Source organism: Aureobasidium namibiae, assembly GCF_000721765.1.
Source record: "Aureobasidium namibiae CBS 147.97 unplaced genomic scaffold scaffold_8, whole genome shotgun sequence".
NCBI lineage: Eukaryota > Fungi > Ascomycota > Dothideomycetes > Dothideales > Saccotheciaceae > Aureobasidium > Aureobasidium namibiae.
The window spans coordinates 625,992-639,740 of NW_013581201.1; the positions used below are offsets into that span (position 1 = coordinate 625,992).

The following is a 13,749-nucleotide window of genomic DNA, read 5'->3' on the forward strand; positions in this document are numbered from 1 at the left end:
TCGCAGTCTTTGACACGCGCAATCTACTCGGCCAAGTGTTGCGCATGTCACCTCCACCGGTCCGCAGTGTGGGCCACACACAATACTTACAAAGATGCCCGCTCAGCGACCGCGCGCGGCCTTCGAGCCGATCGCGCCCGACTTCGACATCCATGGCCTTATAGAGTATACACCAAACTTCTCCTTCGTGGACCGCATCTCGGTCGACCAGATTGACGAGCAAGGTGTCGCCGCTTTCGAGAAGCTCGTCCTTCTCCATGTCATTATCGGAGGCAAGCCTCTCGTCGTCGATGGCTTTGAGAACCGCCTGGACCCATGGACCTTCTCTCCCAAATGGCTCAACGACAACGTCGGTTCCAAGAGTACGCCGAACCACACTTGCTTCCACCTTCTCCTCACTAACACACATCACAGTCGAAAGCTCGAAGAATCTTTCAACCAAAGAATCACTACCCCTCACCATCGGTCATTATCTTAGAAACATGAACAAACTGAGCAATCAGTTCTTCGAAAACACTCGCAACTACAAGGACAAAAGTCGCCAAAGGATCTATCTCAAAGACATCGACTGCCCTCAAGTCTGGCACGACAAGCTTCAAGACCACATCCCACCATTCCTCTTCTACCTCAACGAGAGCACCGGAGACATCGGAGGTCCTGGTGCTAATCCTTACACTCTTGGCCCCGGCAGGCGGCCTGCCCGTGGAATTGCTCGAGCTGGCGATCTTATGAGCACCCTTCCTCCCGAGATGCGAGCCGAAAACCTCATGTGCTACATCGGTCACGAAGGTACCTACACACCCTCACACCGAGAGATGTGCGCCACAATGGGTCACAACATCATGGTGGAAGCTTCCAAGGATGTTGGCGAGGATGGCAAGCCCGAAAGACCTGGTTCCTCGATCTGGTTCATGACGGAGTCCAAGGACCGCAATTTGGTCTCCGAGTACTGGCTTGATACTCTTGGACATGACATCGAAGTCGAGAACCACTTTGCTCAAGTCTCGGCCTGGAAGAAGGCCCCCTTCAATGTCTATGTAGTCGAACAGCGTCCCGGCGATTTCATATTAATTCCTCCGCTAGCTCCACATCAGGTTTGGAACAGGGGAACACGAACCACGAAAGTCGCTTGGAACAGGACCACGCTGGATACTCTCGATATGGCGCTGCAGGAAGCTCTACCAAAAGCAAAGATTGTTTGCCGAGACGAACAGTACAAGACGAAAGCCATCATCTACTACACGCTCATGCTGTATTCTAACAGACTCGCATTGGCCAGATCACAGTCCGACAAGCTTCCCGCAGACGCCGCTCGCCAGCTAATGGGCAGCCGCAAGATCAAAGAATTGATCAAAGACTTCAGGCGCCTGCTTGGCTTATTCCTCGATGTTCTGGTCTCTGAGATGTTCAACCCCGATGGTCCTCAGGAGAAATGCGAGGTTCTACCTTTTGACAGCAATGTCACATGCGCTTATTGTCGATGCAACATCTTCAACCGCTTCTTGACATGCTCGAATTGTAAGGACGTGCTTGGACATGAGGAGGAAGAGCCTTACGACGTTTGTCTGGACTGTTACGCTATGGGCAGGTCATGCGGCTGCATCTCGAATCTTAAGTGGACGGAACAGTTCAAATGGAAAGAGTTGACTGGCAAGTACGACTCTTGGCGCAAGCAAGCCGTCGATTTGGATGGTGGCAATGCAGCAAAAGCTCCGCCACCACTTCTCGAAGCTCGAAGAAATCTACCTCACAAGACGCTTGCCGAAGTCTGTAGAGAGCAGCTGAAACGCCGCCCTTTCACCGACATCTCCAAGCCGAAACAAGACGATGAGCAGAGCGAGGAGGATATCATCGTAGATGACGAAGGCCGTGTCAAGAAAGCAGTCAAAAAGAAGCCAAAGGCTTGGTTCAAGACACACAGCCCTTGCCACGTCTGTTGTAAGAGACACCCGAACTGGAAGTCTGCAAAGTGTACCACCTGCGACAAATGGTGGTGTTATGGATCGTTGTACCGAGGAGCCGACCTGATGCCATTGACAGTAATGCAAGACGCCAACTGGTCGTGTCCGCATTGCCAGGACGCATGTTTCGCGGGAGCCTGCCGAAAGGACCCCAAGCAGCACCCCTATGAGCCCAAGAACACTCTACTAGGCCATGACACCAAGAGGATTGCCGATGCCAGAAGTGTAGAGTGTCTTGTCGACTTTTCCGTTTCCAACCTCACGTGGTTGAGAGACGATGACGACAACGTTCAGGAAAGTGTTCGTATCAGGAGAGCTCGCGAAGAAGCTAGAAGAGCCAAAGAGGCAGACCCCTTGATGGATGACGAGGACGATGAAGAAGAGCTCGACGCTGATCAGAGCCATATCCGCTTCGACTACTCGCCCGATGAGTCCCTGATCGATCCTCAACTCATGAACCCTACGCCCCAGAATACACGTGCCAAAGGGAAGTCTGCAACGTCTCTATTGCCACCGCCAGAAGCAATGCTCAAAGGTGCCAAACCGAGTGCCTCCTCTTCATCGTTGAGTAATGGTTACCGGTCGACAGTCGACGCACCTGAAGGATATGCGCCTGCTACAACCAGCGGATTTGCTGCTCCGAGGGCTCCTATGTACCCAGATGTTGAAAACAGTAGCTACGCGTACCCCGACCCTCGCGGGGAAGACGATGAAGACGAAGGATATCAGCCCATCTCGTCGCTGCTGTCCGGCTCCGCACCCCGTAATAAGCGTAATCAGGAGGTCTACGAAGACGATGATGACAGGATTTACATGGAAGGCAGCCGCCCCAAGAGACGCAGAGTTTCGGAAGATCCTGCTTCTGCATTCTCCAAGCCCAGGAACGAAGCAACGAAACAATTCGAGAAGGAGAAAGAACGCAAAGCTCTTGATGAAGCACGAAAGGCAGGACGGTTCATTGCAGCACAGGCTGCCTTACGGGGCAAGAAGCGAATCGTCCGACTTCACATATCTGGACCACGTCTTGCGCAACTGCTCGCGCAACAAGCTGCCAAATCTTTCCAACCTGTCTCTGAGACTCCAGAGGTCGATCAAGAAGTGCCTCCAGAGAACGTGCTGGTAAGGTCAGATATCGCTCCCAAGGAGAAAGCCAAGAAGAAGGCACCTCAACACCCAAACAGAATGAAGATCCGAGTCGAACGTGACGACGACTACAGCATGACCCGTGCAGCACGTCCTGAGAGGCGCAAACGCACAGCTAACGCAGACTATGAAGAAGTCGATGTTGAATCTGACTTTGATTCCGGAGAGGATGACAGAGACGGCGCGTACAACGGCCGTCAACAGGAGAACGGAAAGCGCAGAGTGTCATCTTACATTCAGAAGAAGCACATCGATGATCCAGACCTGCCTGACGAACTGCCTGAGAACTACAAAGACTCGAGGAGTAGAATGGAAGGAAGGGCGCCCAACAGACCTGGACCAGCTATCCACGCACTTATAGCGGCAGTAGCAGCATCCAGACACCCTCAGCCAATGCCTCAGCTAGACGGCACTGCCGATCACGACGATGACGATGCTTCTGACTCTGCAGACGAGATCCCGGCCAAGCCAGTGAGCTTTGAGGAGGAGAACAGGCGCGCGAAGTTGGAAGCGCTGAAGATGGTCGAGGAAGAAGCAGCTCGCGCACCTCCACCGATGCACCGTTCGATCTTCGACAGAGGCAACGGGAAGAAGATCCGCATTGTATCAAAATCCAGAGACACGTCTTCGCCGTCACTGGGGAAGAAATGAGGGGTGGATCTGTCTTGGGTCGCTAGAGAAAAGTTTATCAAGGGGACGGCTGCGATCTTGTAGATGGATAATTGCGTTTGACCGTGTAGTGGGAAGTTTGCTACTCGTTCGAGGACTATTGATCCTATCCATCATTCGAGATAACGATTGATCGACCATTGTACTCCATATTATATCCGTAGTGACCCGGCCGCTCTCAACCGTGATTATAGCCAGGGCAGCCGATGCTGCTGATTCCTGAAGTAACGACAGAAGAGTAGAGTTCATGCCAAGTCTGAAGGAATACGACTTTGGATGCCGTTGGGCTGACCAACGCCCATCGAGTCAGATGGTTATAGGTTTAGAAATAAGAAGGTAGTTTGCAAGATTTTTGCGTTTCTCTCGGAGGAACTATAGGCCATCCGTACAGAGCGTGACAGACACATTTCGCTTATAGACTTTTGATGTATCACACTCTACACTTTTTTCCATTCTCTGCGGTGGCGCCACGAGCGCGTGTTGCGTGTCGCAAAGGCCGTTCTTTCCTCTGCATCGCTGAGCGTAACCGCGTAATCATGCTGTCTGTGACGAGAATCTCTCTTGTTTTACCCTGACAAGCGAACCTTGAGCGATGATGCACACCAAGGACGCCGGAGTATCGGCCGAATCTAGAGGATGACTCGGAGGTGTGTTCCATGAGTACTCACCATCATTCTAGATTTGATTGCGTATGTCTCGTTGACCGTACCCATGGCTATTGATCAGAGATTTGCCAAGTCATGCTTTTGTAAGGCTTTTTTTTTTTTTTTCATGTATAAGGTTCAGCTCTCTCGGTATGTGAGACGATGTGTTTGTTGGTTGATATGTCAGCAGTAACACCATGCTCCTATCAAACAGCAACAAGCTTTGTCGCTCTCGCGTCATGATCGCTTGCGACTTTGGTCACACGAAGAGGAAAGTCGTTCCTACGACCTATTCCGACCTGAGAGCTGCTTTCAGAGGGGCGTTGGTTCTAGGGGCAGTCCACGGAGAGACCTCGAAGCGGAGAACACACTTTTTTCTCGCAGTTGAGATCACGCATGTCATGCCACATGTCGTCTCGAACTACGGTCTGGCATGCTCCACCCTCGTACTCTTCCTCGCCCATCGTGCCCTCATGAACGGTTTTGGTGTTGCCAAGCGACTTTGCCCAGCAAGGCCAAGAACGACACCAGGCGGAGACAAGAAATCCTTTAGCTGGAATTCTGATACGTGTAAACCTTGTTGGTATTTGCACACAAGACGACGTAGAAACATGCGAGTCAGCTTTGTCATACGGCGTAGACGGCTCAGGGCAAAGTTTTGAACAAGGTTTAGAGGAGCTTTACGCGCTTTACTGCTTGCAGAGAATGGTCGTCCAAACACTTGGATGCGGTATAGCGTGAGTGTGGACAGCACATGACGCATGGACTTGTGAGGGTTGGTCGTCCCGTCGAGAGTCGAGACCGCTGGTCCAAAAGGCAGATGTAGACATCACGTCAAGCATGTAGAGTGAATGTATGCACGAGGCGACGGATTAGAGACGCTTGCAGTGTCAGATCGACGACTTCGTGAGTTGTCAACGAGACACTGCAGACGAGGAAGGAATGAGGGCAAGAAAGGCAGTCACCAACACGGTCAAGCCTGCCTGTTGTCAGTCTTGGCTCCCCGAACATGACGACGGAAGCACATTTTCTACGGCCAACGTCAGAATCGATCGCAGACAAGGGGCTAGAAATGTTTAATTCTAAGCCTCATGTTTACGTGAGCGGTGGTGTGTGGAAAACTGATTCAAGTCGTGTGCCACAAACAATCTATGCACCATTGCAAAGTCATTCCCCCGTTATTGCGCAAGAAACAACTGTTTATATCGTTTCGACATCCGAGATAGGCGTTCAAAAGGCCTAAAGGGACGGTGTAGGTTGCAACAATTCATCGAGGCCTTGAGCTGGTAGTTTTATGTTGGATGTCTCTTGTTGCAACTTTTGCGATTCGAAACCATTTCTCTCCATCTCCACGAGCCCCACCTACGCTACCTGACTCTGCAAGGTGGGGGGCTTGTGGAACGGAAAAGGATAATAAACTGCTTGTGACAAACGTAAAAAGAAAAGGAAAAAAAGAGAAAGAATTGTAGCAGACTGCAACAGACAATATGGGAGATGGGTCCGTTGTTTGCTTCTTGCTTTGTTAAACCCGGCTCAGCTTTCTTGGATCAATTACTGCGTACAGTCTCTGCTCCTCCCCTGCGTTGCTCTGAATCGGCGAACGAAAACCTTGTTCAACTCGTATGGCAGAGGTCTTTCTTCGAGAGTTTGACTGGCAAAACATCCAGCGCGTGCCAATCTAAACACAGTTGAGCATGAACAAAACATAAACAAGCAGGAAGAAAAATCTCGTCACGCGGTTTAGTCATGCGCCCGACGTGTGCCTCATGCATGTATGGATTCAGCAGGAAACGGCTTTCCCTTCTACTGTAGCTTTCGGGGCGATTGTTCTCATCAAATGTTCGTCCCGATCATCTGATAATCCTTCACATGTCGTGTCACCCACCGGCTCTGATCCTGATCCTTTTGATCGAGGGCTTGTTGCCCTGATGCCCTAGAACTTGGCGAGTATCCACAACAAAGGGCTGGGGCCGCTGGGCAAGCAATTATTCGAGCTGGAGTCCGGAGTGCTCCGTACAATTTAGAGGGAAGTCGGTACTAACAATATTTTGGGGGTGGATACACATACGAGTCAAGTAGCTGCATGCATTCGGAAGGGAAGAAGGCATGGCCGGAAGGGGCATTCCACGAACCCACAGCCAAACGCAGTTCTGGACTCTACTCCTTCCTTTGACATATGTTTTTCCGATGAGTATGTAATCCAAACGGGATAGGGACAGGGAGATTGCAGCTGAAAAGTGTGTCAAGATAGTCAATCTTGGATTGATTGTGTTGGTGCTCCAACTATGGGACCAGATCGTTGCTCTAAGATACAATAAGGTAAAACGTTCCATGTACGCCGCCATGTTGATATGTGCCGTGTTGCCGCAGGTGTACGGTCTGTGGGACAGAGAAGCCCTCGACAATCCGTCCAAATAGGCAGGTAATTGGCCTCCGTCGACTGTCCTCGATAATTACTACGCACGAATGCGTCTTCCCGCCATGGGTTCTCAACGACCTGAAAGTGTTGGTGTGATCGATAGCAAATGCCTGTGTTCGGCTCTAATCGTTCAAACGGAAGATGGACATCGTGGTGCAGATATACATCTGTCAGACACGAAGGTCGTGAGTGTTCCGTGTATGAGGCTGTGTTCCTGAGCAGTAGAGGATGTTGTGTCGTCGGGGGTTGGTCGACCAGCGATCCTAACCAAAGCCTGGTTGTGGCCGCCGGATGCGCGCTATGATTTAAGCAGCGGCCCATCGAGTTTCACGTCTCGAGGACGGAAGCATATCCCTGAAAAGGAAAGTCGGTATGCAGACAGCTGTGAGTTGGGCACAAGTGTCCAAACCCAGATAGGAGTGTTCATAAGAGAAGCCATCTGGTGTAGGTCCATGCGATGGTAGATGAAAGGCGGGAAGGGCGCCTGCAGACCTGCAAGCCTGATTGTTTGGTCATCTATGCATGTCGATCCTCGGTAAGGGAGCCGCATTGGTCCCGAGGAGTTCTTGTCGCGAAGGCTGCCAATCGCGACGTTCCGCTACTCCGTGCTGCATTAGCAACCGTGTAGCAGACCGCAAGAAGTGACAGCTTACGAGTACTTCGTAGGATTCAAGCCTTGTTGAACCTTACGAGGAGCCAGTGTCCTGATAGCTGGACCAGAATCGAGCAATCGCCTTCTCGGCCACCTTTGAGTCTTGGTAGCGACCGACAAAGTAGTTGAAGATGGCGAACTCGTCCTTGGAGAGGACATAGGTGTTGGGACGAGACTCGAGTCTGTTCCAGACTCCAGTGAGCTGTTCTTCCAGGTACTTTTCGACAGAGTGATCGAGGTCGCCCTCAGTGTTGCGAGCGATGTCAAGAGCACGTTGGATGTCCAACAAAGCAGCGCTGTCAATGTCCATCGAGTCGCGTTGTGCCATGGATCTGGTAGAGGATGAGGATGATGTCGAGTATTGACGAGTTCTGGATCGAGGAGAAGTGTCCACGGCGAACATGTTCGGGGAGGGAAGACAAGCAATTTGAATAGCCATAGGAGCGAATGTGTCTTGGCAAATGAAGTGATAGTCAAGGAAGAGAGGGAATTTTTCTTTTCTTTGGGACTCTGGTCTGAAAGACTTACGACGTGGACGAATCAGGCCGGGTCACGGCGTGGATATCTATATACGTAAGGCCTGAGCATCCCGTGCAGCCATTGTTTAGCCTAAGAGAAAAAAAGGGAGCGAGCCTTGTGACGCCCCTGTGATGGGAAAGTTGATGTTGGAGAACAAGCTTCGAATGGCTGCTGTTGCGAGTACCAAAACGTGTTTTGGACTAGGGGCGCGTGCTGCGGCGGAAGGGGCGGCGGCGCCGAGAAGTGTATACTCCACCACCATGCTTCGCAGACAGGTACACCAAGATCAGGCATCGTAACGGTCTGATGGACGAGCCTTGCCAATAGGTCAGATCGGACCAGACGTCCTCTACCAAGACCCCGACACGGCGCACCACCAACGTAGCCCTGGAGACTCTATATTGGTTGTTATTGGACAGTCCCACCAGACCGGACTTATTATCTCTGAACTGTTTAGGAGCCCCGCGAGAATGTCACCAGAAGCTATTTGAGAAGTCGAGAACAAGGGAAGTCTAATAGAGTGTGAGATGGCGGGTGGGGCATGGAGATATGAAACAGGCAGTCGAGCGCGAAGCGAGAGTCAAGATGAAAGCGATAGCCGTGTGGTCAGTCGATGGTTATGGATATGGCTGTCATACAACGGCCATGGACAAAGGATTCGAGTCAAAGGTCAAACCTACACACGCAAGCAGTCATGCTACAGTACTCTCTTGCGCCAAACTCTATCCTGCCGAGCAAGCCAAACAGTCTTTCAAGCCTCTTGGAGAGACAGAGACCCACTGAACAACCGATTCAAACGTGTTCCCGAATCCTCATGACAGCGTGACCGACAATAGCACAAACCCTGAGATTGTCACCAACGACCCTGATGTAGGGCGACGTGTTGCGAGAGAAAGTCAAAGCAAATCGAGAGCATTGTTCTGTTTCTCGCATGTACCGAAGTATCAAGTCAACGCCTCACGTAAAGATGGCGTTAGGCTCGTCTCCGAATGGACGCCTTGATTGGTGGAGAAACGCATCGCCACGACTTTAATCTGAGCCTTGCTACCTATTTTGTTCTGGTGCTCGGAAGCTTAAACTGACTGGAGTCTTTGTGGCATTGGCAACTCGGACATTCAGTCTCGGACTTGTACATGCACGTATTTGTGTACACAGCTGGACAGCTGCGGCTGCGACCAACGGCTACACGCTCGAATGGTCGAAACATTCTACAATTCATACCGCATTCGATGAAAGGCTTGGATGGCAATATCAACGAGTGAACCCGTTCGCTTGGTTCGGTTGTTGGCTAGATTGAAGACATTTGCAGCTTGAGCGTTCGACTCGGACACCGCTGCCGAATGAGTGCGGCAGCAGAACCGCTGGGCAGGTATGATGTGGTTGAAGAATGCACAGCGGCACGTCATCACGGGATGTGAGGTCAAGCACGTGGATGAGAGAGGGAGTGTGGAACAACGACATGTTGATGGCCATGTTTAATCTGCAGAAACGCGGCGGCCGGTCGGCCTCCATTGAGTGGTGATAAGATGGCTAGATGTCTATTGGGCAGGAAGGGTGACTGAGCGGCATGTTAGCAGTAGATATTAGACGTTTGGTGGAGCTCGCGCACGGGAGCGCTCAAATGGTCTCATCAGTCTCTCCCACAGTCTCACGGTATCTTCGGTAGTGCACAAGAGCCGACTCTTACGGACGTAAGCACTGGCACTATGCTCTGCAAGGAAATTACAGGGCCTAGATCGCTTGGAAAGAAGATGATGCATCCACGCTTGGTCATGATGGTGAAATGCGCGATGTGACGACACATGTTACAAAGAGCACGGAAAGACAGCAGAGTCTATAACAATCAGCGTTTCGACGATGCGTGTTCGTGCATGGTGGATGCTGTTCGGCGCATGTACACTTGATGGAACGGAGTCGGCGAGGCCGAGACCGGGGTTGGCGCAGGGAAAGCTTGATCGGATTTTCGAAGCGTTCGGCATCATCATGAATCAGGCAGTTGCGACCAACAGCTGAGCTTTGCGGAACAGCAACAGCGACCATCAACAACACCATCATTATGCCCATACTACAACACTTGCAGCGCAAAGTCACCCGCGCCTCGACAGGCCACCTCTCCGCCCAATCCAGGGCTGCAAATCAGATCTGGAGACCTCAACAGCGAGCGCAATTCCACAGGCTGTTCGCTCAGAAACCTGCCAACACCACAAACAACACTGCCACATGGCGACAGCTACTCGCTCGCTTCCGTAACCCTTCCTCGCGGCGATGGAACAGCTCGAGGCCCAATCCCGATCCCACATCACAACTCGGTAGCCCGACGCCCCAGCTCTCTTTCTTCCAGCGATTCAAGCAGCTCGGCAAAGAGTACGGCTGGGTCGTGACTGGTGTCTACTTCGGACTTTCCGCTCTGGATCTTCCCTTCTGCTTCCTGGCTGTCAGAGGGCTCGGCACCGACCGCGTCGCTCGCTGGGAACATGCCATCGTTGGAACTGTCAAGGACGCTATCAAGGCTGTCATGCCCGATGTTGGCGCAAAGGCAGACGATGTTGTAGAACAAGTCGAGACTGCTGTCGGCAGCCCTGCTGCTAGGGAAGGCAATGTATGGGGTGTCCCGGAGGCAGATGCTCGCAACAAGGAAGAAGCATGTATGTCTGCTATCCACATTCCTCGCCATGCTCTCATGCTGACTATACCGAAGCTCTGTGGACACAATTCGTTCTCGCTTACGCCATCCACAAGTCTTTCATCTTCATCCGAGTGCCACTGGCTGTAGCCGTTACACCAAAGGTCGTTAAAATCCTGAGATCTTGGGGTTGGCAAGTCGGAAAGAAGAAGCTCAGAGACATCAGGCCAATCAAGCCGTAGATCGGGACAGTATACTCCCTGCGAGTAAAAGCTCCATCACTGTAAGATATAAACAATTGTACAAAAGGTCGAAGGGATTCCGCTCTCTTGGACATGTCAGGAAACAGGAAGGAGCATGTCGTTTGTATACTAGGATTCCAAATGGCGTAGAAGAAAGCGCGCGCACACATTTATCATTATTTCACCTCTCACTTGATTCCGATCTTCTCTTCAACACTTCCCTCGATCGGGCTTTTCAGTGGCAAGACAAAGCAAGAGTATGGCAGAGCCATCCCACCGGTCAAGCTGACAGATCAGCATTCGCCATCTTGCTATTACCATCAGCCGGACCCACTACAAGAAGATTTTTGTGGACTTACATAAGTCACAAAATCGCTCGGCCCGACATCATCATCTCCAGTGAGGTTGCCAAAGGGGACGTCCAAGAGTGATTATCCCGTGATAGGCATCAGCAATCTAGGCTTGTCTCCATGAGAAGGTGGAAATGGAAGGACATACAATCAAAGTCCGCCGCAAGTATCAGAGATCATCAGGATGAACATAGCGGATCGGCAAAGAACACCTACAGTGGATTTCAAAACAACCTCAATATGCCAACTCAGAACGACAAACCCCCTAATCTCGATGCAAGAAGATTAGGGGCAACATTGTAATGAGGCCAGTGACGGCAACCAGCAACAATGCCAACCAGAATTGGAAGGAAATTGTAGCTTTCTTCAATTCAAACGTTAGAGCATGAGCACAGATTGTGCAACCTGGCTATCACATCTCGCGCTCGAAAGATGGCCAATGCGAGGAGGTAAAAGACAACACGGTCACGGTAGAAAAACCAGATAGGTAGCGCGCCGATAGCATGTTCTTGCCGTCACAAAGGCATGACATTCAGTTGCCTACTACAAGCGGAAAAACGTCACATCTCAGGACGACAACAAAGTGTTCGTCTTTGGAAGATTCAATCAAGACGCTCGTGTGATAGATGTATCCGTTCCGCCTCCTAGAGACTACAACTTTTCTGTGGTTCCGTTCTGAAGCTTTGCTCTTCTATGGCCTCCCAATTGTTTTGAGGGCATAACTAGACTCTTGTTGTGTGTATTTGAGGCAGGTGCGACGTATCATCTGCTACCCTTCGACACCACAACCCTTTGAGTGTCTACCCAAAATGAGAAATCGTTGCTGTTCTCAGATACCGTACATATCGATCTGATGCATTTGAGATTCCGAGACTTCTGTTGACTCGCATCGGAAGGTGTCGTTGCAGTATGCGTGATGGATAGTTTGCATGAACCTAGTTCATCCGGGACACGACTTCCGAAGTCTGCTCCTATTGCCGGACCTTTGATGGCTAGCTAAAGTGGCTGAAGGCGTTTGGTGCAAGGTTGGACGAATGCACGTTGTTGGCGTAGTGTCATTTCCGACCTCGTCGCCAGCCATCCATGGCATCACAATTCTATCTGCGAATATTTTTGGTCCTTGGGTATCACAATCTCTTGTCCTTGCCTCTTCTAATATTCAATCTCCTGCTTTTGTCCTCATGATCATGTTTCTGGGCATTATCTTCTTTCTCTTTCATCAAGTAAATCTTTTCGTGAAACTTTCTTCTTTTGTAGATTTTTTCTGTCTTTCTGTCTTTCTCCGGCCTGTTTCTTCCTCTCGTTGCAGAGACCCCAATATAGTAAAACATGAAAAGAGAAGCGAGAACTTAAAAATATCAAGAGTCATTGGTCGCGCGCATTTCCTTTTTCGTGTCGCCTTCCCACTTTTCGCCGCGAATCCATCCACGTGCCCACGTGTCGACTTGAAGCACTGTTGCCTGATTTGGCTTGGTCAGAGGTCGTGTGGTGTGATGACAGGATAACAGTTCGTAGCCGAGTCTTTTGCTGCCACGAGAACTGGTCGCCAGTAATTGCAATCTGTGAGAATGCTGGTTCATCAGTAGGGAGCGTAGCCTCTGCCACGGCCGCCACGGTAGCCTCCACGGTAACTGTAGGACTTGTCAGCGTTTGCTCAGTATTCAAAGATGTATGTTTTGACTTACCCGCCACCGCGAGGGGCGAACGGAGGTGCACCGCCAAAGCCACCGCGAGGAGGACCGCCGAAGCCAGGACCGCCGCGACCGCGTCCACGGCCACGGCCTCCAGCAGCGGCAGCAGCACCTCTGGCGAGACCGGGGAGGTTAGTGCGCTTAGGTACAACCTAGACATAATCAGCAAACTGTGGATACAAAGATCCAAGCAAAGCCATAGCATACCTTGAGGTTGCGGCCTCTGAAGACACTCTCATTGAGCACAATAGCGTTGGCGACAAGGCTAGGCTCCTGGAACTCGACGTAGGCGTAGCCCTTGGGGTGGCCAGTGAACTTGTCAAGCAGAATAGTGACACGGTTGATGGGACCACAGCTGCCAAAGTGGGCCTGGATCTCCTCGGGCGATGCGCCGTAGTCGACATTGCCGACAAAGACGGAGCGCGAGTCAATGTCTTCTTTGCTTTCGCGCAGACCGTCCTGCTGCTGATCCAAGCTGGCCTGCATCTCGCGCAGTTTCTGCGCCTCTGCTTCCATCTCTTGCACGCGCTTCTTCATTGCTGCGATCTCCTCTTCATCGTTGGTCTCGTCGTCGTTGACGGGTTGCTCCTCCTCGGGTCGCGGCGGTACTTCGTTGTCTGCCATGGTTGCGCTGAGAGGGTGGAAGGGAGCTGCGTGTGGGTTCAGCATGGTCAAGCGACGAGGGACAATGGCCTGAGATGGAGAGCAACCTACATTGATGGAAGTCTGGAGAATAAGAGGGAAGGGGGATGTTTGTTGGTGAAGACAAAGGTTGCTGGCTGTCACACAGGAAGTATCCAGACAGGCGATTCGGTCACACGTCACAAGGCAGTGAG

At 51.4% G+C, this 13,749-nt stretch overlaps 4 protein-coding genes across 4 annotated transcripts; 2 read left to right on the forward strand and 2 right to left on the reverse strand.

Annotated features, from left to right (window-relative positions):
• Positions 1 to 94: 94 nt before the first annotated feature.
• On the forward strand, positions 95 to 3,755 carry M436DRAFT_46081 (uncharacterized protein; the record flags this gene model as incomplete). The annotated part of the gene is made up of 2 exons (XM_013571978.1): positions 95 to 362; positions 415 to 3,755. The coding sequence occupies 2 exons, from the start codon at positions 95 to 97 to the stop codon at positions 3,753 to 3,755; spliced, it is 3,609 nt and encodes a 1,202-aa protein (XP_013427432.1).
• A 3,767-nt stretch (positions 3,756 to 7,522) lies between these two features.
• M436DRAFT_45832 (uncharacterized protein) lies at positions 7,523 to 7,891 on the reverse strand (the record flags this gene model as incomplete). Its single annotated transcript, XM_013571931.1, has 1 exon — positions 7,523 to 7,891. One exon carries the CDS (start codon positions 7,889 to 7,891, stop codon positions 7,523 to 7,525), a length of 369 nt encoding a protein of 122 aa, XP_013427385.1.
• A 2,403-nt stretch (positions 7,892 to 10,294) lies between these two features.
• M436DRAFT_17105 (uncharacterized protein) lies at positions 10,295 to 10,842 on the forward strand (the record flags this gene model as incomplete). Its single annotated transcript, XM_013571906.1, has 2 exons — positions 10,295 to 10,652; positions 10,706 to 10,842. Coding segments are annotated over 2 exons (495 nt in total), but the record flags the coding sequence as incomplete, so codon positions are not given.
• Positions 10,843 to 12,903: 2,061 nt separating this feature from the next.
• Positions 12,904 to 13,537, reverse strand: M436DRAFT_46497 (RNA-binding domain-containing protein; the record flags this gene model as incomplete). Its single annotated transcript, XM_013572065.1, has 2 exons — positions 12,904 to 13,065; positions 13,121 to 13,537. 2 exons carry the CDS (start codon positions 13,535 to 13,537, stop codon positions 12,904 to 12,906), a joined length of 579 nt encoding a protein of 192 aa, XP_013427519.1.
• Positions 13,538 to 13,749: the final 212 nt, after the last annotated feature.